This window comes from Coregonus lavaretus (assembly GCF_964263955.1).
Source record: "Coregonus lavaretus genome assembly, chromosome: 5".
Classification (NCBI taxonomy): domain Eukaryota; kingdom Metazoa; phylum Chordata; class Actinopteri; order Salmoniformes; family Salmonidae; genus Coregonus; species Coregonus lavaretus.
The window spans coordinates 49799924-49825126 of record NC_139992.1 but is presented as its reverse complement, the minus strand read 5'-3'; the positions used below and the strand labels follow the sequence as shown (position 1 = coordinate 49825126).

At 41.4% G+C, this 25203-nt stretch overlaps 1 protein-coding gene across 1 annotated transcript in view; it reads left to right on the top strand.

Moving 5' to 3' along the window:
• LOC311130094 (tetraspanin-33-like) overlaps positions 1–22539 on the top strand; it is a 31000-nt gene extending 8461 nt beyond the window's left edge. The window contains exons 2-8 of the mRNA XM_084162764.1: positions 269–326; positions 15760–15887; positions 16527–16601; positions 17684–17779; positions 19056–19184; positions 19559–19720; positions 20246–22539. Of these exons, the coding sequence (XP_084018890.1) occupies positions 269–326; positions 15760–15887; positions 16527–16601; positions 17684–17779; positions 19056–19184; positions 19559–19720; positions 20246–20347 (750 nt within the window). The 3' untranslated portion in view covers positions 20348–22539. The remainder of the gene's footprint in view (positions 1–268; positions 327–15759; positions 15888–16526; positions 16602–17683; positions 17780–19055; positions 19185–19558; positions 19721–20245) is intronic.
• Positions 22540–25203: the final 2664 nt, after the last annotated feature.

Sequence of the window (25203 nt, the reverse complement as noted above, 5' to 3'; positions counted from 1 at the left end):
TTGTTACCCCGAAATGATTTGATATTGAGATCAAAACGTCTGCGTTGGACCTTTTGTAAATCCCTCCTGTTCTCCTCTTTTGAGACTGTCATACCTTTATAAGGACACACTATGTCCAGGTTCATGTATAGTCTACTCTCATATCGTTCTACTCCATATGCCTATTTATAACAAGCAAAATGACATCTCATATCGTTCTACTCCATATGCCTATTTATAACAAGCAAAATGACATTGTGACCTCTTTTTTTTCTTTTCGTTTTGTTAGATGATCTCATTGGTTATGATGTCTATTGGCGTTTACGCGAGGATGATGAAACATGCCGGTAAGTGATCCTCCATTGGCTCAATCGATGCATACAGTGGGGAGAACAAGTATTTGATACACTGCCGATTTTGCAGGTTTTCCTACTTACAAAGCATGTAGAGGTCTGTAATTTTTATCATAGGTACACTTCAACTGTGAGAGACGGAATCTAAAACAAAAATCCAGAAAATCACATTATGATTTTTAAGTAATTAATTTGCATTTTATTGCATGACATAATAATTGTATACATCAGAAAAGCAGAACTTAATATTTGGTACAGAAACATTTGTTTGCAATTACAGAGATCATACGTTTCCTGTAGGTCTTGACCAGGTTTGCACACACTACAGCAGGGATTTTGGCCCACTCCTCCATACAGACCTTCTCCAGATCCTTCAGGTTTCAGGGCTGTCGCTGGGCAATACGGACTTTCAGCTCCCTCCAAACATTTTCTATTGGGTTCAGGTCTGGAGACTGGCTAGGCCACTCCAGGACCTTGAGATGCTTCTTACGGAGCCACTCCTTAGTTGCCCTGGCTGTGTGTTTCGGGTCGTTGTCATGCTGGAAGACCCAGCCACGACCCATCTTCAATGCTCTTACTGAGGGAAGGAGGTTGTTGGCCAAGATCTCGCGATACATGGCCCCATCCATCCTCCCCTCAATACGGTGCAGTCGTCCTGTCCCCTTTGCAGAAAAGCATCCCCAAAGAATGATGTTTCCACCTCCATGCTTCACGGTTGGGATGGTGTTCTTGGGGTTGTACTCATCCTTCTTCTTCCTCCAAACACGGCGAGTGGAGTTTAGACCAAAAAGCTCTATTTTTGTCTCATCAGACCACATGACCTTCTCCCATTCCTCCTCTGTATCATCCAGATGGTCATTGGCAAACTTCAGACGGGCCTGGACATGCGCTGGCTTGAGCAGGGGGACATTGCGTGCGCTGCAGGATTTTAATCTATGATGGCGTAGTGTGTTACTAATGGTTTTCTTTGAGACTGTGGTCCCAGCTCTCTTCAGGTCATTGACCAGGTCCTGCCGTGTAGTTCTGGGCTGATCCCTCACCTTCCTCATGATCATTGATGCCCCACGAGGTGAGATCTTGCATGGAGCCCCAGACCGAGGGTGATTGACCGTCATCTTGAACTTCTTCCATTTTCTAATAATTGCGCCAACAGTTGTTGCCTTCTCACCAAGCTGCTTGCCTATTGTCCTGTAGCCCATCCCAGCCTTGTGCAGGTCTACAATTTTATCCCTGATGTCCTTACACAGCTCTCTGGTCTTGGCCATTGTGAAGAGGTTGGAGTCTGTTTGATTGAGTGTGTGGACAGGTGTCTTTTATACAAGTAACGTGTTCAAACAGGTGCAGTTAATACAGGTAATGAGTGGAGAACAGGAGGGCTTCTTAAAGAAAAACTAACAGGTCTGTGAGAGCCGGAATTCTTACTGGTTGGTAGGTGATCAAATACTTATGTCATGCAATAAAATGCAAATTAATTACTTAAAAATCATACAATGTGATTTTCTGGATTTTTGTTTTAGATTCCGTCTCTCACAGTTGAAGTGTACCTATGATAAAAAATTACGGACCTCTACATGCTTTGTAAGTAGGAAAACCTGCAAAATCGGCAGTGTATCAAATACTTGTTCTCCCCACTGTACATTCAGTGTGAATTTCCAGAGACGTTTGTATGGCATTGTAGTGGTGCTTTCATACTGAGATCAATAGGCCTGGGTCATGCACCGTAGCGAAACGTTTTTGAAACGGAAAATGAACAAATGTGAGTTTCTTATTGGACCAGGTAGTCTCATCCCATCCTTTCAGTCCGTTTTCTCCTGTTTTGTGCCTTTATGAACATGACCCTGGTCGCAACACCAAGGCAGAAATGCCAAGGTAGTACAGGACATTTATAGAGTATGTAATTTTGTTTATGTCATTTCAAAGGTCACTCTGTTAGGAAGAATGTCAAAAATACAAACACCTCACAAATTCTTCTAAGGTTTGATGAATCTCCCCATTATGTTTGTAATTCCTTCTAAGATAAGAACCAACTTCAGTCACTGTAAATAGGAAAACAAATCAAGGTTACTGATTGGTCCTTGAACATTTATTTTAATGTGCTTTGAGAATGAGACATTCGACAGGTTTTATGTGCTGTTACACTCTCTCTCTCTCTCTCTCTCACTCACTCACTCACTCACTCACTCACTCACTCACTCACTCACTCACTCACTCACTCACTCACTCACTCACTCACTCACTCACTCACTCACTCACTCACTCACTCACTCACTCACTCACTCACTCACTCACTCACTCACTCACTCACTCACTCTTTGGCCCCACGCATACTCTCTCTCTGTCCTCTCTCGTTCTCTCAATTTCAATTTTCAATTTAAGGGCTTTATTGGCATGGGAAACGTATGTTAACATTGCCAAAGCAAGTGAAGTAGATAGTAAACAAAAGTGAAATAAACAATAAATATTAACAGTAAACATTACACTCAGAAGTTCCAAAAGAATAAAGACATTTCAAATGTCATATTATGTATATATATACAGTGTTGTAACAATGTGCAAATAGTTAAAGTACAAATGGGAAAATAAATAAACATAAATATGGGTTGTATTTACAATGATGTTTGTTCTTCACTGGTTGCCCTTTTCTTGTGGCAACACAACATGTCACAAATCTTGCTGCTGTGATGGCACACTGTGGTTTTTCACCCTGTAAAATTGGGTTTGTTTTCTAATTCTTTGTGGATCTCTGTAATCTGAGGGAAATATGTGTCTCTAATATGGTCATACATTTGGCAGGAGGTTAGGAAGTGCAGCTCAGTTTCCACCTCATTTTGTGGGCAGTGTGCACATAGCCTGTCTTCTCTTGAGAGCCAGGTCTGCCTACGGCGGCCTTTCTCAATAGCAAGGCTATGCTCACTGAGTCTGTACATAGTCAAAGCTTTCCTTAAGTTTGGGTCAGTCACAGTGGTCAGGTATTCTGTCACTGTGTACTCTCTGTTTTAGAGCCAAATAGCATTCTAGTTTGCTCAGTTTTTTTGTTAATTCTTTCCAATGTGTCAAGTAATTCTCTTTTTGTTTTCTCATGATTTGGTTGGGTCTAATTGTGTTGTTGTTGTTGTCCTGGGGCTCTGTGGGGTCTGTTTGTGAACAGAGCCCCAGGACCAGCTTAATTAGGGGACTCTTCTCCAAGTTCATCTCTCTGTAGGTGATGGCTTTGTTATGGAAGGTTTGGGAATCGCTTCCTTTTAAGTGGATATAGAATTTAACGGCTCTTTTCTGGATTTTGATAATTAGCGGGTATCGGCCTAATTCTGCTCTGCATGCATTATTTTTAGGATATTTTTGCAGAATTCTGCATGCAGAACACCATTATTTTTGTCTTACTGAGATTTACTGACAGGGCCCAGGTCTGACAGACTCTGTGCAGAAGATCTAGGTGCTGCTGTAGGCCCTCCTTGGTTGGTGGCAGAAGCACCAGATCATCAGCAAACAATAGACATTTGACTTCATATTCTAGTAGGGTGATGCCTGCTAGACTGCATCCCTGTCTCACCCCACGGCCCTGTAGAAAGAAATGTGTGTTTTTTGCCAATTTTAACCGCACACTTTGTTTGTGTACATGGATTTTATAATGTTGTATGCTTTTCCCCCAACCCTACTTTCCATCAATTTGCCAAATTGAGTCAAAAGCTTTTTTGAAATCAACAAAGCATGAGAAGACTTTGTCTTTGTTTTGGTTTGATTGTTTGTCAATTAGGGTGTGCAGGGTGAATACGTGGTCTGTCGTACGGTAATTTGGTAAAAAGCCAATTTGACATTTGCTCAGTACATTGTTTTCACTGAGGAAATGAACTAGCCTGCTGTTAATGATAATGCAGGATTTTCCCAAGGTTGCTGTTGACGCATATCCCACGGTAGTTATTGGGGTAAAATGTGTCTTCACTTTTGTGGATTGGGGTGATCAGTACTTGGTTCCAAATATTGGGGAAGATGCCAGAGCTAAGGATGATGTTAAAGAGTTTAAGTATAGCCAATTGGAATTTGTGGTCTGTATATTTTATTATTTCATTGAGGATACCATCAACACCACAGGCCTTTTTGGGTTGGAGGGTTTGTATTTTGTCCTGTAGTTCATTCAATGTAATTGGAGAATCCAGTGGGTTCTGGTAGTCTTTAATAGTTGATTCTAAGATTTGCATTTGATAATGTATATTTTTTTGCTGTTTGTTCTTTGTTATAGTGCCAAAAAGATTGGAGAAGTGGGGGGGGGGCGGGATCAGCTTAATATTGCAGATAAATTGTATCTTCTATCAATGTAATTGTCTGCATCACTTCCAATCCCCCATGTTTTTTATATATATACTCCCCTTTATTACTTTTCAACCCCGCCATCCTTTCCCTACTTGGAGTAAATTAGTGAACAACAATGCCCAGGCCTCTACTTCCGGTCTATACTTACTATCTACACCTTATGGACACAGTTAATTTTACAATAATTCTATTATACAGTGGGGAAAAAAAGTATTTAGTCAGCCACCAATTGTGCAAGTTCTCCCACTTAAAAAGACGAGAGAGGCCTGTAATTTTCATCATAGGTACACGTCAACTATGACAGAGATATTGAGAAAAACAATTCCAGAAAATCACATTGTAGGATTTTTAATGAATTTATTTGCAAATTATGGTGGAAAATAAGTATTTGGTCAATAACAAAAGTTTCTCAATACTTTGTTATATACCCTTTGTTGGCAATGACACAGGTCAAACATTTTCTGTAAGTCTTCACAAGGTTTTCACACACTGTTGTTGGTACTGTGGCCCATTCCTCCATGCAGCTCTCCTCTAGAGCAGTGATGTTTTGGGGCTGTCGCTGGGCAACACGGACTTTCAACTCCCTCCAAAGATTTTCTATGGGGTTGAGATCTGGAGTCTGGCTAGGCCACTCCAGGACCTTAAAATGCTTCTTACGAAGCCACTCCTCCGTTGCCTGGGCGGTGTGTTTGGGATCATTGTCATGCTGAAAGACCCAGCCACATTTAATCTTCAATGCCCTTGCTGATGGAAGGAGGTTTTCACTCAAAATCTCACGATACATGGCCCCATTCATTCTTTCCTTTACACGGATCAGTCGTCCTGGTCCCTTTGCAGAAAAACAGCCCCAAAGCATGATGTTTCCACCCCCATGCTTCACAGTAGGTATGGTGTTCTTTGGATGCAACTCAGCATTCTTTGTCCTCCAAACACGACGAGTTGAGTTTTTACCAAAATGTTTCATCTGACCATATGACATTCTCCCAATCCTCTTCTAGATCATCCAAATGCACTCTAGCAAACTTCAGACGGGCCTGGACATGTACTGGCTTAAGCAGGGGGACACGTCTGGCACTGCAGGATTTGAGTCCCTGGCGGCGTAGTGTGTTACTGATGGTAGGCTTTGTTACTTTGGTCCCAGCTCTCTGCAGGTCATTCACTAGGTCCCCCCGTGTGGTTCTGGGATTTTTGCTCACCGTTCTTGTGATCATTTTGACCCCACGGGGTGAGATCTTGCGTGGAGCCCCAGATCGAGGGAGATTATCAGTGGTCTTGTATGTCTTCCATTTCCTAATAATTACTCCCACAGTTGATTTCTTCAAACCAAGCTGCTTACCTATTGCAGATTCAGTCTTCACAGCCTGGTGCAGGTCTACAATTTTGTTTCTGGTGTCCTTTGACAGCTCTTTGGTCTTGGCCATAGTGGAGTTTGGAGTGTGACTGTTTGAGGTTGTGGACAGGTGTCTTTTATACTGATAACAAGTTCAAACAGGTGCCATTAATACAGGTAACGAGTGGAGGACAGAGGAGCCTCTTAAAGAAGAAGTTACAGGTCTGTGAGAGCCAGAAATCTTGCTTGTTTGTAGGTGACCAAATACTTATTTTCCACCATAATTTGCAAATAAATTCATTAAAAATCCTACAATGTGATTTTCTGGAGAAAAAAAATCTCAATTTGTCTGTCATAGTTGACGTGTACCTATGATGAAAATTACAGGCCTCTCTCATCTTTTTAAGTGGGAGAACTTGCACAATTGGTGGCTGACTAAATACTTTTTTCCCCCACTGTGTGTGTGTGTGTGTATATATATATATATATATATATATATATATATATATATATATATATATATATATATATATATATATATATATATATATATATATATATACACACACACACAGTGGGGAGAACAAGTATTTGATACACTGCCGATTTTTGCAGGTTTTCCTACTTACAAAGCACGTATAGGTCTGTAATTTTTATCATAGGTACACTTCAACTGTGAGTGACGAAATCTAAAACAAAAATCCAGAAAATCACATTGTATGATTTTTAAGTAATTAATTTGCATTTTATTGCATGACATAAGAATTTGATCACCTACCAACCAGTAAGAATTCCGGCTCTCACAGACCTGTCAACACACTCAATCAAACAGACTCCAACCTCTCCACAATGGCCAAGACCAAAGAGCTGTGTAAGAAAATCAGTGATAAAATTGTATACCTGCACAAGGCTGGGATGGGCTACAGGACAATAGGCAAGCAGCTTGGTGAGAAGGCAACAACTGTTGGTGCAATTATTAGAAAATGGAAGAAGTTCAAGATGACGGTCAATCACCCTCGGTCTGGGGCTCCATGCAAGATCTCACCTCGTGGGGCATCAATGATCATGAGGAAGGTGAGGGATCAGCCCAGAACTACACGGCAGGACCTGGTCAATGACCTGAAGAGAGCTGGGACCACAGTCTCAAAGAAAACCATTAGTAACACACTACGCCATCATAGATTAAAATCCTGCAGCGCACACAAGGTCCCCCTGCTCAAGCCAGCGCATGTCCAGGCCCGTCTGAAGTTTGCCAATGACCATCTGGATGATCCAGAGGAGGAATGGGAGAAGTTCATGTGGTCTGATGAGACAAAAATAGAGCTTTTTGGTCTAAACTCCACTCGCCGTGTTTGGAGGAAGAAGAAGGATGAGTACAACCCCAAGAACACCATCCCAACCGTGACGCATGGAGGTGGAAACATCATTCTTTGGGGATGCTTTTCTGCAAAGGGGACAGGACGACTGCACCGTATTGAGGGGAGGATGGATGGGGCCATGTATCGCGAGATCTTGGCCAACAACCTCCTTCCCTCAGTAAGAGCATTGAAGATGGGTCGTGGCTGGGTCTTCCAGCATGACAACGACCCGAAACACACAGCCAGGGCAACTAAGGAGTGGCTCCGTAAGAAGCATCTCAAGGTCCTGGAGTGGCCTAGCCAGTCTCCAGACCTGAACCCAATAGAAAATCTTTGGAGGGAGCTGAAAGTCCGTATTGCCCAGTGACAGCCCCGAAACCTGAAGGATCTGGAGAAGGTCTGTATGGAGGAGTGGGCCAAAATCCCTGCTGCAGTGTGTGCAAACCTGGTCAAGACCTACAGGAAACATATAATCTCTGTAATTGCAAACAATGGTTTCTGTACCAAATATTAAGTTCTGCTTTTCTGATGTATCAAATACTTATGTCATGCAATAAAATGCAAATTAATTACTTAAATCATACAATGTGATTTTCTGGATTTTTGTTTTAGATTCCGTCTCTCACAATTGAAGTTTACCTATGATAAAAATGACAGACCTCTACATGCTTTGTAAGTAGGAAAACCTGCAAAATCGGCAGTGTATCAAATACTTGTTCTCCCCACTGTATATATACATATTTTTGCTCCTGAACTACTTCTACTCTCAACCTCTCCGATCATTTTCATGATGTCCATCCGGTTTGCTTCTATATGCCATATCTTTCTAACTGTGCTCTTTCCCAAAAGCTCCCAACATACAACCTATATACTTATTATGGACACAGTATGCTTACATTATTAGCTATCTTTGTTACTATTTGTTGTTATTTGTTATTAGTCCCATCCTTCAACTCTATTCAATACCTCCCATCTATCTCTTAACACCATCCATATAGGATTTCTATTTGCCATATATATTTCAACCGTACTGTGATGTTTTACAAAAGTTCTGAACCTTTCTATTCTCATTGCTTCTACAGATTGTGAATTAAAAATAAACATTTTTGCTAAAAGTATTATTATATTATTGATTGATTGACTATGACTTTTCAGATCACCCAGTAATGCTATCTGCAAGGTTAGTTCCAGGTAAATATTGCAATCCTTTAGCCATTCCTGGACCTGTGTCCAAAAACAAGCTACAAATGGACAGAACCAAAACAAATGATCTAATGATTCTGTCTCTTCACAGCAAAATCTGCAGAGCTGGGAAGATTGTATCCCCCATATAAATAACATTCTATTGGTAGCAAGAATTTTATATAATAATTTAAATTGAAAGATTCTAATTTTTGAATCCGGTGTCGTTTTGCGTGTCAGTTCATAAACACTATGCCATGGGATCGGTACGTCAAAGATCTCTTCCCAACTATTTTGCAATCTATATGGGACTGTCAATCCTTTGGTCCTTAAGTGAAACTGATATACTTTTTTATTTATCACAGTTTTCCTTAACCAATTATGTTCTTTAATGCAAGGCCGACAGACAAGTTCCTTACTTTCTCCCCCTTCAACTTTCCTCTTCCACTTTTGCGGTAAGGCTGCAATTATTTGGTTGTAATTTTGGGTAGAGCAGACATTTCCATATGTTTTTGTTAGCTGCATGTGCGACATAACTCCACCAGTCCTACCGATGATATCATTTACGAAGATTATACCTTTTTTAAACATTCTGTCAAAAAATAAAGGTTTTTTGTCAATTAGTATTTGAATTTAACCACAATATTTCTGGAGGATTAAATTGAAATTGCCACCACCTTTCTATGGCTTGTTTTAGAAATAGTGATATTTGGGAGATGATTTCCTTTTCAAATAACTGCAAATGAGTTGTTGTAATCTGAATAAAGGGAAAAAGGCCTTTCTTGAACATTGGGTGAGACAATCTTACTAATTTGCTTGAGAACCAGTTCGAATTTAAGTTTAACTTTTGTATGACTGAAGCTTTTAGTGATAGGTCTAATGCTTTAATATTTAATAATTTCTGTCCTCCGAATTCATATTAATTATATAAATATGCCCTTTTAATTTTGTCTGGCTTGCCGTTCCAAATAAAATTGAATATTTTTTCTCATATAATTTAAAAAACTGTTCGCTAGGCGTAGGCAAGACCATAAGCAAATAGGTAAACTGGGATAATACTAAAGAGTTAATCAGGGTGATTTTTCCACAAATTGACAGGTATTTTCCTTTCCATGGTAGTAAGATCTTATCTATTTTTGCTAACTTTCTATTAAGATTTATTGAAGTGAGATCATTTATTTCCTTTGGGATATGTATTCCGAGTATATCCACATCACCATCAGACCATTTTATTGGTAAACTACATGGTAATGTAAAATTTTTATTTTTTTGTGATCCAATACGTAATATAGTACATTTGTCATAATTTGGTTGTAATCCAGAGAGGTTAGAAAATGTATCTAGATCCTCTATGAGGCTGTGGAGGGATTCTAGTTGTGGATTTAAAAGAAAACATGAATCATCAGCGTACAATGACACCTTTTTGTTTTTAAGCCCTGGATTTCTAATCCTCTGATATTATTATTGGATCTGATTTTTAGTGGTCCTCTGTAGCTCAGCTGGTAGAGCACGGCACTTGTAACGCCAAGGTAGTGGGTTCGATCCCCGGGACCACCCATACACAAAAATGTATGCACGCATGACTGTAAGTCGCTTTGGATAAAAGCGTCTGCTAAATGGCATATTATTATTATTATTATTATTATTATTATTATTATTATTATTATTTTAATAGCTAACATCTCGATGTCCACAATAAATAGATATGCCGATAGTGGACAACCTTGTTTCACTCCTCTTGACAGTTTAAAACATTCTGAGAAATAGACATTATTTACTATTTTACACCTAGGGTTACTATACATGATTTTCACCCATTTTATAAGAGATTCTCCAAAATTGAAATGCTCCAGGCATTTATATATAAACCCCAGTCGAACTTTATCAAATGACTTTTCGAAGTCTGCTATGAATAGCAGGCCTGGTTTCCCAGATTTTCCATAGTGTTCTATTGTTTCCAATACTTGACTTATATTATCTCCAATGTATCTTCCATGTAAAAACCCTGTCTGATTAGAATGAATAATATCCGACAATACCTTTTTAATTCTATGCGCTATACATTTTGCTAGGATTTTTGCATCACAACATTGAAGTGTAAGGGGCCTCCAATTTTGTAAATGGACTGGATCTTTATATTTTCCACTTGTATCCTTCAGTAATAATGAGATCAGACCTTCTTCTTGAGTGTCAGATAATCTACCATTTACATAGGAGTGGTTAAAACATGCTAACAACGGTCCTCTTAGTATATCAAAAAAGGTTTGGTATACCTCGACTGGTATGCCATCCAACCCTGGAGGTTTCCCAGACTTAAAGTCTTTAATTGCATCCAGAAGTTCCTCCTCTGTAATTTCACCTTCACATGAGTCTTTCTGTGTGGCTGTTAATTTGACATTATCAATAGAAAAAAAATCTCTACAATTAGCTTCAGTTAGAGGAGATGGAGGCGACTGAAAAGAAAATATATGCTTAAAGTACTTTGTTTCTTCCTTCAAAATATCATTTGGTGAATTATGGGTGACTCCGTCAATTGTAACCAGTTTCATTAAGTTATTTTTGGTAGCATTCCTATGTTGAAGATGAAAAAATAATTTTGTGCATTTTTCCCCATATTCCATCCAGTTTGCTTTATTTTTATAATATATTACACTTGATCTTTCTTGAATAAGTTTCTCCATTTCTTTTTGTTTTTCCTCTAATTTATTCTGAGCCTCTATGTTACAGTTTTTATTGCCATCTATCTGTTCTGTTAGACTTTCTATTTCCTTTCGTAGTATAAACTCTTTTGACCTAAATTGCTTTTGTTTTCGAGATGAGTACTGAATTGCATGGCCTCTAAAGGCACATTTAAAGGTGTCCCATACAATAAGGGGATTCGCTGTACCTATGTTATGTTGGAAAAAGTCAGTTATAAATTCCTTTGTTCTAATTATAAATACATTATCATCCAATAGGCTTTGATTACATTTCCAATATCCTCGCCCACTTGGAAATTCAGTAAGAGTAATGTATATGCCTATTATATGATGGTCCGACCCCATTCTGTCCCCTATCAACACTTTTTTTTACTTTTGGTGCCAACGAGAATGAGATAAGAAAGAAGTCAAGACAACTAGCTTGATTCAGTCTCCGCCATGTATATCTCACTAGATCAGTATATTTAAGCCTCCATATATCTACTAGTTCTAATGTATCCATGACATTCACAATTTCCTTAAGAGCATGTGGGTGATTGTTTGTGGTGTGATTTCCTTTACGGTCCATTGAGCTATTTAAATCGGTATTATAATCCCCCACCATAATAATATTGTCTTGAATTGCTTGTAGGGTTGATAATTTATTATATATCTTGTCAAAGAATTGTGGATCATCATTATTTGGTCCGTAAAGGTTAATGAGCCATATCTGTTTATGGTCCAATAACATATTTAAAATAATCCATCTACCTTGCGTATCTATTTGGACAATTTGCACATTCAGATCGAAATTACTATTAATTAATATCATCACCCCTTTTGAATTTCTTTGCCCATGGGAGAAGTATATCTTCCCCCCCCCCCCCCCATTCTTTTTTCCACGCTACTTCATCTCGAATTGTTGAATGAGTTTCCTGTATACAATAGATATTATATTCCTTCTCTTTGAGCCATGTAAATATTGTTCTTCTTTTGTTATTATCAGCTAAGCCATTACAATTATAACTGGCTATGCTTTCACCTCTATATATATATATATATCTATATATCTATATAACTATTTAAAAAAAAAAATATGCATATCCTATTTTCCATCATTATCAATTAATATGCGTAATAATGTCGGCAGTTCACGCGTAGGATTCTAACATATAACCCGGATTGCCATTGTATTACATTTAATTCATTGACAAGCAATTATTATCCCCCCCCCCCCCCCCCCCCCAACATCCCCACCCCCCCACAACAGATGCCAGACAAGCACACACGCACATACTCACATACTCCAACACACTCAACCCCCCTCCTCCATAATCCACCATAAAATCAGATACTCAACGGCTGTTATATCCCAGAGCCCAACTCGAGAAATAACCGGATTTACGAGTGCATATACAGTTAAAGCTGATTGAGAAAGCATGCAGATTGAGCAGAAATTGATAACAATGTGAGATTTGATTAATCTACTTAATCTATGTCAAGTCCTAGGTGATGGAGATCAGATCCACCCTCTTCACCTGAGACACAAACACTCTGATCCCCTGTTGTAACAATTTTCCCAGGCATCTCCGTGCGGTCAGACCTTTGATTATTTTGTGCTACCTGGGCCACAATAATAAACCCCCTCTCTGATTGTCCGAGTGTGACCCCCTCCCCATGGGTTACTGCAGCCAGTGTTGCCAGCACTGCCACTACCTGGGTGGGCGTACCCCACCGGAATCCCCACCGGCTAGGTAAAAGGTCGTCAAGGTTCTCAGCAGCTTTGAGAATTTCCTTGTATATTATTCTCTCCCATCAGGGGGCTCTGGCTTTGTAGGACCAACCCTGCCAGGCAGGCTCAGAATCTTGAGGGGGCGGTGCTGCTCAAGTAGGTCTCTGACCGCAGTTATTTCTCTGTTTAGGCTGCATACTCACAGCAGGTCCATAAAAGAGATGGGAAATTCTCTTTGGTGTATGGGTCACTCAGGTGGGTGTCCAGGTTATAGGGTTAGGGATCTTTCCATCATGATAGGACAATGAAAAATTAGATTAATGTATATCCCTCATCTACACAAAATTGAAAGCTCTCTCTCACTACCCCTGCTCATAGACCTCCGGTCGTCTCTGGGATATGCAACCATTTCCCCTCTCACTCACTTAACGCTGCACACCACATGGTTGACTGGGGAAGAAATGGGCAGAGCGTGCAAACGCACCCGCATCCACATCTGCCGCAAGGGGGAAAGGACGCCAGAGAGAACACAGGACCAACCACAACAACCATCCGCCAAAACAACAACCTCCCGCCAAAAAAGCCATGTTCTAATTATTTGTATTTAAAGATGTATTATTCTGCTTGTTATGTCGTTTTATCCTTTTATAAAATACTATACATGTTATTTAATATTACAATCCCTATCATTGCTAGTATCAGGTGCTCCAATATTCGACTCCTCTATTACAACTTTCACCTAGTCGGCTCAGGGATTAGAACCAGCGACCTTTCGGTTACTGGCACAACGCTCTTAACCACTAAGCTACCTGCCGCCTGAAGTGGTTTACCCATACATCTCCATTTTGGATAGATAGCTCTTCGTGTTGTTGTTTAGTGTTTTCACATTTTCCCAGAAGTGGTTAGAGTCTATGGATTCTTCAATTACATTGAGCTGATTTCTGACATGCTGTTCCTTCTTTTTCCGTAGTGTATTTCTGTATTGTTTTAGTGATTCACCATATTGAAGGCGTAGGCTCAGGTTTTCTGGGTCTCAATGTTTTTGGTTGGAAGTTTCTCAATTTCTTTCTTAGGTTTTTGCATTCTTCATCAAACCATTTGTCACTGTTACTTTCCTTCGGTTTTTTGTTAGAGATTTTTAGATTTGATAGGAAAGCTGAGAGGTCAAATATATTGTTTAGGTTTTCTACCTCCAAGTTTACACCTTCACTATTACAGTGGAACGTTTTGTCCAGGAAGTTGTCTAAACGGGATTGAATTTGTTGTTGCCTGATTGTTTTTTGGTAGGTTTCCACACTACTTTCCTTCCATCTATAGCATTTCTTAATATTATTCAGTTCCTTTGGCTTTGATGCCTCATGATTGAGTATTGCTTTGTTCAAGTAGACTGTGATTTTGCTGTGGTCTGATAGGGGTGTCAGTGGGCTGACTGTGAACGCTCTGAGAGACTCTGGGTTGAGGTCAGTGATAAAGGTCTACGGTATTACTGCCAAGAGATGAGCTATAGGTGAACCTACCATAGGAGTCCCCTCGAAGCCTACCATTGACTATGTACATACCCAGTGTGCGACAGAGCTGCAGGAGTTGTGACCCGTTTTTGTTGGTTATGTTGTCGTAGTTGTGCCTAGGGGGGCATATGGGGGAGGGAATGCTGTCACCTCCAGGTAGGTGTTTGTACCCCTGTGTGCTGAGGGTGTCAGGTTCTTGTCCAGTTCTGGCATTTAGGTCGCCACAGACTAGTACATGTCCCTGGGTCTGGAAATGATTGATTTCCCCCTCCAGGATGGAGAAGCTGTCTTCATTAAAGTATGGAGATTCTAGTGGGGGGATATAGGTAGCACACAGGAGGACATTTTTCTCTGTTGAGATCATTTATTTCTCTCTTGCTCTCTCTGTCCTCTCCACTCTCTCTCACTCTCTCTGTCTTCTCCACTCTCTCTCACTCTCTCTGTCCTCTCCACTCTCTCGCTCTCTCTGTCCTCTCCACTCTCTCTCACTCTCTCTGTCCTCTCCACTCTCTCTGTCCTCTCCACTCTCTCTGTCCTCTCCACTCTCTCTCACTCTCTCTGTCCTCTCCACTCTCTCTCTCTCTCTCTCTGTCCTCTCCACTCTCTCTCTCTCTGTCCTCTCCACTCACTCTCTCTGTCCTCCACTCTCTCTCACTCTCTCTGTCCTCTCCACTCTCTCTCACTCTCTCTGTCCTCTCCACTCTCTCTCACTCTCTCTGTCCTCTCCACTCTCTCTCACTCTCTCTGTCCTCTCCACTCTCTCTCACTCTCTCTGTCCTCTCCACTCTCTCACTCTCTCTGTCCTCTCCACTCTCTCTCTCTGTCCTCTCCACTCTCTCTCGCTCTCTCTGTCCTCTCCACTCTCTCTCTCTCTCTCTCTCTGTCCTCTCCACTCTCTCTCGCTCTCTCTGTCCTCTCCACTCTCTCTCGCTCTCTCTGTCCTCTCCACTCTCTCTCGCTCTCTCTGTCCTCTCCACTCTCTCTCGCTCACTCTGTCCTCTCCACTCTCTCTCGCTCACTCTGTCCTCTCCACTCTCTCTCGCTCTCTCTGTCCTCTCCACTCTCTCTCGCTCTCGCTGTCCTCTCCACTCTCTCTCGCTCCCTCTGTCCTCTCCACTCTCTCTCGCTCTCTCTGTCCTCTCCACTCTCTCTCACTCTCTCTGTCCTCTCCACTCTCTCTCTCTCTCTGTCCTCTCCACTCTCTCTCACTCTCTCTGTCCTCTCCAATCGCTCTCTCTCTCGCTCCACTCTCTCTCTCATACATGATTCTGTCACTTGCTCTCTCTTTCTCTCTCTTTTTCTCTTTCTCTCTTTCTCCATCACCCTCCCAGAGGCAGCCATGGCCTGTCTAGCGGTGGACCCTGCCATCCTGCTGCTGATCGTGGGGGTGCTCATGTTCTTCATCACCTTCTGTGGCTGTGTGGGCTCACTCCGAGAGAACATCTGCCTCCTACAAACGGTCAGTGGTCTAGCCCACTTCTAACTCTTTTTAAAAGAGCATCCTCAAATCAAATGAAATTGTATTGGTCACATGCACCGAATACAACAGGTGTAGACTTTACCGTTAAATGCTTACTTACGAGCCTATTCCCAACAATGCAGACTTTATGCCTACCTACTTTGAAGTAATCAGTGATCTGTTAAGGTTTGGTGGGTGAAAGCAATAAGATAGAAATGGTGCTTTCAAATAGCCAAACGTACAAATCAGTGATCTTTACCTCAAGGAAGGCAGGAAGGAAGGATGCATTCAAAAAATATTGGAACTGGACCACTGCCAATTATGAGCTGTGCTGTGCTCTATCAATTAATAGCTTAGCATGAGATACTTTAGTCCTCCTCAGGTTATCTGCTGATGGGGGTTTTGACCCTTGAAAGATTACGAGGCTAATGCATTCTTATCCATAAGAATTGAGTGACATGCCCTCAGACTGAACAAATTATTAACTCTTCCTTTCTCTCTCTCTTTTCTCTCTCTCTCTCTCTCTCTCTCTCTCTCTCTCTCTCTCTCTCTCTCTCTCTCTCTCTCTCTCTCTCTCTCTCTCTCTCTCTCTCTCTCTCTCTCTCTCTCTCTCTCTCTCTCTTTATTTCTTTCCTCCAGTTCTGCATCTTTCTGACTATGATCTTTCTGCTGCAGCTAGCTGCAGGCATCCTGGGCTTCGTCTTCTCAGATAAGGTACTGTATCTCCACTAGGAAAGGATCGAATTATTGGGGTATCACTATGGGAATTATGGGGGTATCACTATGGGAATTATGGGGGTATCACTATGGGAATTCCTGCTATTGGTTGTATCATGCAGCATTTTATCCCCTAAAATAAACTGTAAATGTCGGTTCTCCCTAAGATTTTTACTCTGGGAACTCATTCCCATGCGTCCCGTCCCCTCCACCCCTGCCTCTAGCTAGGCCATTATACCTTGACCAGGTCCCAATTTACTGTCATTCACCAGTTCATGTTAAAGAAGTGCAACATCTCTCTGAGGTCAATTTAATAGATTGTTACTGTCCCCAAAGGGCAGTTCTTCTGCAGCATAAAATCTGCGCAATTGAAACTTACACACAGCATATATACAACAACAAGAGGAAGATAGGAATCATTAAAAGAGAAAGATTTGCCGTGAATATACAATATTTACAAGAGCAACCAATGGAATCCATGCTTTTGGATTAGACTTTCATCAATTGTGACTGTTGAATATGGTAGGCTTTCTAATGTCCTATTGGCTCAATTAGTGCTCATATCAGTTCATTCAAGTCATTACCGTAAGATAAGGGTCAAAAACATGATGATAACGATAAAAATGTAAATTTAGAAGAGGGAGTTTTTTTTTTGTCTGTCAGTGACTTGTGGCCAGAGATCGCCCTCTGCTGTTAGTTGCCTTCAACTTAACGTCACCGGTCGATTTTAATTCATCCAGCAGCAGGCTGTTGGTTTTCAGAGGAATGTACTACATGTATACTTTGAGTGTGAGCCTGCGACTGTGCGTGCTTGCTTGCGTGTGTGTTTGCGCATGTGTGTGAAGAGATGGCTCAAAAGATAGAACGCAGCTCAAAGAAAGGCAGCACTGTTTTCTAACCATGGGGGTATTATTATACCAGGATTTACTCAGGATAAATAAATGTGTGTAATTCATTGGCCCCTGCTTGTGACTTTACAACATTGTCTTGCTCAGGGTACAATTGAGTGTATTAGTTGATTGACCAAACAAATTATTTAAAGCAAATGGCTGTCCTCTTTTTTTCTGTCTCTTCTAAAGGCACGGAATAAAGTGAGTGAGATCATCAACAATGCCATCGTTCATTATAGGGATGACATTGACCTACAGAACCTCATCGATTTTGGTCAGAAAGAGGTGAGGAGTGGACCCCATATAACTGGAAAACAACACTTTCTCACTGTAATACTTGTTGTTCCCAAAATAATACACGTTGAACTCAAGAAGTTTCTGTACAGAGATGGTAGTTTCACTACTATTTATTTAGTATTAAAGGGGCTTTGTAAGATTTGGTCTAGGTTTTGAGATGACCCTCTATCAGCCTTCAACTTCCTGAAAACAACAGTTTAGTTCACTGTATTGGCCTTACTCACGAATGTGTCTCACAAGCGCTTGAGGTAAAAGACAACATCTACACACCACACTGACCTAACAACAAGTTGCACACAGATACAGACTGACAGCCGTTGACAACACAGGCTATACAGTCTGCCCATTACCAAGCTATACAGTCTGCCCATTACCAAGCTATACAGTCTGCCCATTACCAAGCTATACAGTCTGCCCATTACCAAGCTATACAGTCTGCCCATTACCAAGCTATACAGTCTGCCCATTACCAAGCTATACAGTCTGCCCATTACCAAGCTATACAGTCTGCCCATTACCAAGCTATACAGTCTGCCCATTACCAAGCTATACAGTCTGCCCATTACCAAGCTATACAGTCTGCCCATTACCAAGCTATACAGTCTGCCCATTACCAAGCTAGACAGTCTGCCCATTACCAAGCTATACAGTCTGCCCATTACCAAGCTATACAGTCTGCCCATTACCAAGCTATAGTCTGCCCATTACCAAGCTATACAATCTGCCCATTACCAAGCTATACAGTCTGCCCATTACCAAGCTATACAGTCTGCCCATTACCAAACTATACAGTCTGCCCATTACCAAGCTATACAGTCTGCCCATTACCAAGCTATACAGTCTGCCCATTACCAAGCTATACAGTCTGCCCATTACCAAGCTATACAGTCTGCCCATTACCAAGCTATACAATCTGCCCATTACCAAGCTATACAGTCTGCCCATTACCAAGCTATACAGTCTGCCCATTACCAAGCTATACAGTCTGCCCATTACCAAGCTATACAGTCTGCCCATTACCAAGCTATACAGTCTGCCCATTACCAAGCTATACAGTCTGCCCATTACCAAGCTATACAGTCTTCCCATTACCAAGCTATACAATCTGCCCATTACCAAGCTATACAATCTGCCCATTACCAAGCTATACAATCTGCCCATTACCAAGCTATACAGTCTGCCCATTACCAAGCTATACAATCTGCCCATTACCAAGCTATACAGTCTGCAATTACCAAGGACGTGTTTGTCCTCGTCTCCTCAGTTCAGCTGTTGTGGAGGTGTTACCTACACCGACTGGTCTCAGAACATGTACTTCAACTGCACCACAGACAACCCCAGCCGAGAGCGCTGCTCTGTTCCCTTCTCCTGCTGCCTGCTGTCTAAAGATGAGGTCAGGGGTTAGAGATCGGGGCCTTGGGGTATTACAATCGTCTTGCCAACAACTTGTTACAGTGGTTAAATTTTGACAGACTACAGTTAAGTGTGCTATTTTTATGTTCCACTTTATTGTCAAATGTGGTTTAGTTTCAACAGAGCACAAGGCACTTAAACTAGCCCTATTAAAATACTATATAGTTGTAAACCGTTATAAAGGAAAGTACATTTTGCACCGTTATGCGTGTGCACGCAAGAGTGTGTGTGCGTGCACATGTGCATGCTCATGTACTTGCTTGTGCATTCGCGTGCACGTGCATTGTAATTCAAATGCATCTCTCTCTCTGCCTCTCTCTCTCTCTGCCTCTCTCACTCCCTCTCTCTCTTCAGTTGGTCATTAACACAATGTGTGGTCAGGGGATGCAGGAGCTATCATTCCTGCGGGCTGGTGCCTTCATCCACACCAATGGCTGCATCGACAAGCTGGTTAACTGGATCCACAGCAACTTGTTCATGCTAGGGGGCATCGCCCTGGGTCTGGCCATCCCACAGGTAGACATCACCACACACACACACACACACACACACACACACAATTGAATAGTCTATTCAGACCCACAATGAAACTAAGGAGAAATGAGTCAACACACACACACACTTGAATAGTCCATTACAGGGTTGGGGTCAATCCGAATTGATGTCACTCAATTCCTTCAACTTAAAACATTTGAAATGAATAGCTTCTCCTTTTCAGTTTATTGAGAAATCATTGAAAGTAGATGCCGTTCTTTCAATTGTTGAATTGGAATTTCTGTTTACTTCTTGAATTGACTGACTTCAATTTGAATTGACCCTAGCCCTGGTCTATTTAGATTCACGTTGTAACTTTATGGGCAAATCATCTATACGTTTAGAGAGGGTCAGGAACCACTTTAAGTTACTTCTCTCACTTCTCTGCTCACCCAGCCTCTATTGTTTTCCTGCGCTCTCTCTCTCTCTCTCTCTCTCTCTCTCTCTCTCTCTCTCTCTCTCTCTCTCTCTCTCTCTCTCTCTCTCTCTCTCTCTCTCTCTCGTTAGCTGGTGGGGATCCTCTTGTCTCAGATTCTGATCAACCAGATAAAGGACCAGATTGAGCTTCAGAACTACAACCTGCAGCACCGTACGGACCCTTGGCAGTGACCTGCTCATGATCAGGTCCTCCCCGATCAGACTGGACCAGGACTAGGTCACCAACCCCGGGGTCACCCAGGGGGTGTGGGAGTCTGGAATTCTACCCCCTTCTGCTGGATGGGGCTCAAGCTTACATGTGTCCAAAGGCCTCTTTTCATGGAGATGGTTTTCATTTTCAAGGCTGCTTGATACTTTCGATGGTGCAAGGACTGGCTTTGAGGTCAAAGATTCTGGTTGGATGATCCACCACCATTTGACAAGAGTCGAAAATGGCGAGGTTATCTGCTCTCTTTCTGCGTTCTTCATTCCTGTGTCAATGTGTGCTTGTTTCGTTTTAGCTCACCCAGTACCCCGGATGGGTAGAGTTTTCACTTTGTGACCAATGGAATGGTCAATGTTTAAACTCTGCCCACCCCGTGCCACAGGGGAGCTAAAAGGAACGCATCTAATCAGGAAGTACTCCAGCCAGACAGCAAATGGAGAACTCCTCTATTCACACCTATTCATCATTTGACTCATCTGAAATATGACACGATCTGTAATTTATTGAAAAGGGTAAAGCAGCTGACTTTTTAGTCCAAACACTGCAAAATAATGTAGACTCTGTCCAGGTACTTTAGGATTTTGTCTATCCGATTTACAACATTGATCTGTTATTGATATCCATCCAGTTATCCCCTACTACTCTCATAGGGTTGAGAACAAGACAACTATGTTGGCCCTTCTCAGATATGGAAGAGAAAACCCAAGTAATGTAATAAAGCTCATTAGCTAATGGTGTGTATGTTAAAGCTCCCAACTGTAGTGTGACATGCATGCTATAACAAGTTAGACTCCTCAGTTGTCCAGTGTTGGTAATCGCGTGCCCACTAGAGCCACTTCTTCTTGTTTTTAGCTTATAGGAGTGAAACTTGGTGTGGTCGTCTGCTGCAATAGGACCGACGAGTTGTGCGTTCCCGAGATGCCGTTCTGCACACCACTGTAGTACTGTGCTGATATTTGCTTGTTTGTGGCGCGCCTGTTAGCTTGCACGATTCTTGCCATTGTACTTCGACCTCTCTCATCAACAAGCTGTTTTCGCCCACAGAACTGCCACTGACTGGATGTTTTTTGTTTGTCGCACCATTCTCGTTAAACCTTAGACAAGCCCAGGAGACTGTCTGTTTCTGAGATACTGGAACCGGCACACCTGGCACCGACTATCATACCACGCTCAAAGTCACTTAGGTCACTCGTTTTGCCCATTCGAACTTTCAATCGAACAGTAACTGAATGCCTTGATGCCTGTCTGCCTTCTTTATATAGCAAGCCATTGGCAAGTGACTCACTGTCTGTAGGAGCGATCCATTTTCGTGAACGGGGTGGTGTACCTAATAAACTGGCCACTAAGTGTGTATTTCGAGCTAAATGGACTCTAAATACATTCCTTTCAATAAAGCATATATTTTGGATATGATGCATTGTGGGTATCCATACAGACCAATAATGTAATTGTAGTTTCTTACTCACTGAGCTACTGATTTTATAATAAACAGTCTTAATTTCCGTAACGCCTTTTACACAAGCACTGGTGTTTAGATTGGCAAGCGCTGCAACACTGGAGTTCACACTAATGCTCTCCTCCATAACATAACCATGTTGGGCCGTCGCCTAGCCCTGTTGGCATTTCCCCTCACCGGGGTTGTGTTCATTTGATCACGCACGGAAAATTAAATTAAGCGCTTCTTATTGGACAAGTCCTGTTTTAGTCCGTTTTGTCTCTAATGAACACAACCCGGTTAGGTCCACTGGGAATACCAGTTGCTTTTTTCCCCTCATCATTTGGGTCAATATACTGTGACTGGTCAAGTATTAGACTACTGGTTAGCACTTTATTTTACGGTACAGACGGGGGTGGAATTCATTGTAGGAACTGACCCATGTAAAATTCTATGAATTAACATTAAAAATATAAATAATACATGTCAAAATGATATTCCCAATTCTCCTTAGGTACAGAGGGTATTTACTTTGAATGTATGTGGTAAATTGGTAATGACTCTTATGTAAACACAATAGCTTATGAATTCCTTATTTGTTTCTTTGGGAATCATCACAGCAAGTAGTTGGTTACCAATTGTGTTGAATTCATGTGATTAAGTACCAGAAACTACCCATTGACACCATTTATTAATGTCCTAATAAACACCAGGTAAATACCAGTGGAAACGGTGTTCTAAAATGAAGTACTACTGTATATTGAACAGTGTCTCATGACATTCTTTCCCAGTACTGTACTCCCAGATGGCATGTTGTGACCTGTCAGTGGGTGGGTGACGAGGACATAGGGATTGGGGTTGCGTGAGAGAAAACAACTCAAATGGATATAGGCATAAATGGCTACCGAACTCCAACCTCTCCAAATGTGTCTATAAGCTCCAATAGGATCATTGTGACAACAGGTGGCACAGCTCCATGTTTTATCACTGCAGCAAGTATCAATTGAAAGCATGGCTGTATACGCTATCCACAAAGACTAAATGTGTGATCTATAGTCAATCAGTTTAACAAATGTATTTTGTTTTATTGTCTCATCAGCAGTTTCACTGATTTTACCAGCCAGTGTTACAATACCTAGCTAAAGTGTAATATGGTCTAGCTACTGCCCACAGTACGACATGTTTAAATAGAAATGCAGGGGAAATTATGAGTGAGTTGCGTGTGTTTTTAATTTTAAAATGTTCATGATTTGGTTGATAACACTCAAGTTCATTCCAGGCTAGTTGGGACTGAAGTCTAATATAGCTGTGAACAGTCAGACGTAAAACAACAAAGTGTTTCCTCTCCACCCCAGTTTGGCGAATGAAAACCTGAGCTTAGATGCATTCCTGGCCTGAAATCTGCTGTGCCTGGGCAGACACAGTTCTGAATGTGAAGCACTTCTTCTCCATACACCTTCCTGCTTTATGCACATGGCCCTGCAGTTGTTTTAACTAATTGTATGAACTATATTATTATAGGTCTACATGCCAGGTGTGCATAATGTCATTGTTATGGGGAAGTTATTCAGAGACAGGCATTGAGAGACATCAGCGACAGTGTGTTCTGTACGAAGTCTCTGGTTCATTAACACACAGGACTTAGGCACAGTCCCTACATTTACAACTAATATGTATTCTAGGGGACATTCTGTTATACAGACCATTGTGAAATGAGAAGTCACATTGGCAATAATGGTGTAATAACTGACCTGTAGATGAGTCCGTTTCTCTCTTCTGGTGTGAAGAGAGAGCGTGTGTGTGTGTGTGTGTAAGAGAGATTTAGCCGGGCGCTCCAGTGAGGGGCCCACGTGCTCTGTGTGTGGTCCTTCTCAGACAGCCATGTTGCTGTGAGTTTTAAGGAGACCCAGTGCTTCCCTCAGAGAGAGAGAGAGAGGGGAGAGGGGAGAGGGGAGAGGGGAGAGGGGAGAGGGAGGGGGGGGGGGGGGGGGGGGGGGGGGGGGGACATGGAGCTCCTCTCATTCATACAGCACAGGTCAAAAACAAAACATCCATTGTCATTTCAATCAGCAGGAGACAGCCTGTTGGAGCATCACATCTAATGCACTGCCCTATAATGGTCAGGTTAGAGAGAGGCTTTGATAACATCACAATCACAAGCATGAAGAGGATTGTTTGAGACTGTATGGTGTTCTGTCTATGTGAATGATGAAACATTCATTCAACCTACTGTCCCATTGGTGGATAAAGATAGAATCTTAAATCCGACCAATGTCAGTCACTTAGGGCTTTACAGTTAACTTATAATCAACCTCTGAAAGTTTTCTTGGTCAGTTTGAGGTTTCATTTGTGTGAAGAGCAGTGCTACCTTAACTGGGAGAGAGAATGCACATTTCCATTATGAGGGTCTCCAAGGAAACAGATTTAATATGGACTGGAAGGGAAATAAACAAGACTAACTGTTTTTCCAGAACCATAATGCCATGAAGTTATTTACTGTTTCTAATTCCACCAGCCAACACCCGTACAGTAGGCCGCATACTCATTTACAAACTGTACAATTTAAGCAAAGAAAATGACAATATTGTTTGGTCTTTTAGAATCAAAGTAGCCTAATGAGTGGATAATTTACTTGTTTATGTCCAAGACAACAAACTTTCCCTGAGTGGCTACTGGCATGCCACTGGCAGATAAACTCGCAGTTACCATTTTTGTGGTGGTGAATGAACAGTCTTTGGAGTGGGCTGACAAAGAAATATAGCCTACTGTGCTCGCATAATCACTAAGATTTAGATTGTATGGCAAAGTGAGGCTCTAGTTTCTTTACAGATTTGAAGGATGTTGCACTGTAGTATAATGCAATAGACTACTGAAGATGGTTGTTCACACCAACATAACTGATCAGTCTATGATTGCAAATCTATGTCAATTCATTCTTAATAGCAAGCAGTGCAAATGTAGGCGGTAAGGTCAGATGTAAGTAGTGGTGGAAAATATGGGTCTTTGGAGATCTTTAAAATACTTGTTTTTGGAAATGAGTAACATGAGTGTCATACTGGTACCCCAGCTATATAGGCAAGATATCATTGCTCATTGTGTAATTATTCCTTGTGTTACTATTTTTTTATATTATTTATTTATTTATTGTATTCTGCATTGGTGGGAATGGCCCATAAGTAAGCGTTTCACTGTTAGTCTACACCTGTTGTTTACGAAGCATGTGACATAACATTTTGATTTGATTGTGATTGATTTGAAGAATGTGGTATGTCAGAAATAAAGGTTCTAAATTAACGGACGATTAAACAAACAAACATAAACATACGAAGTAAAGGTACACAGATGGCATTTCTACTGGAGTCTATCCTGGCAGGAGAGAGATTGTTT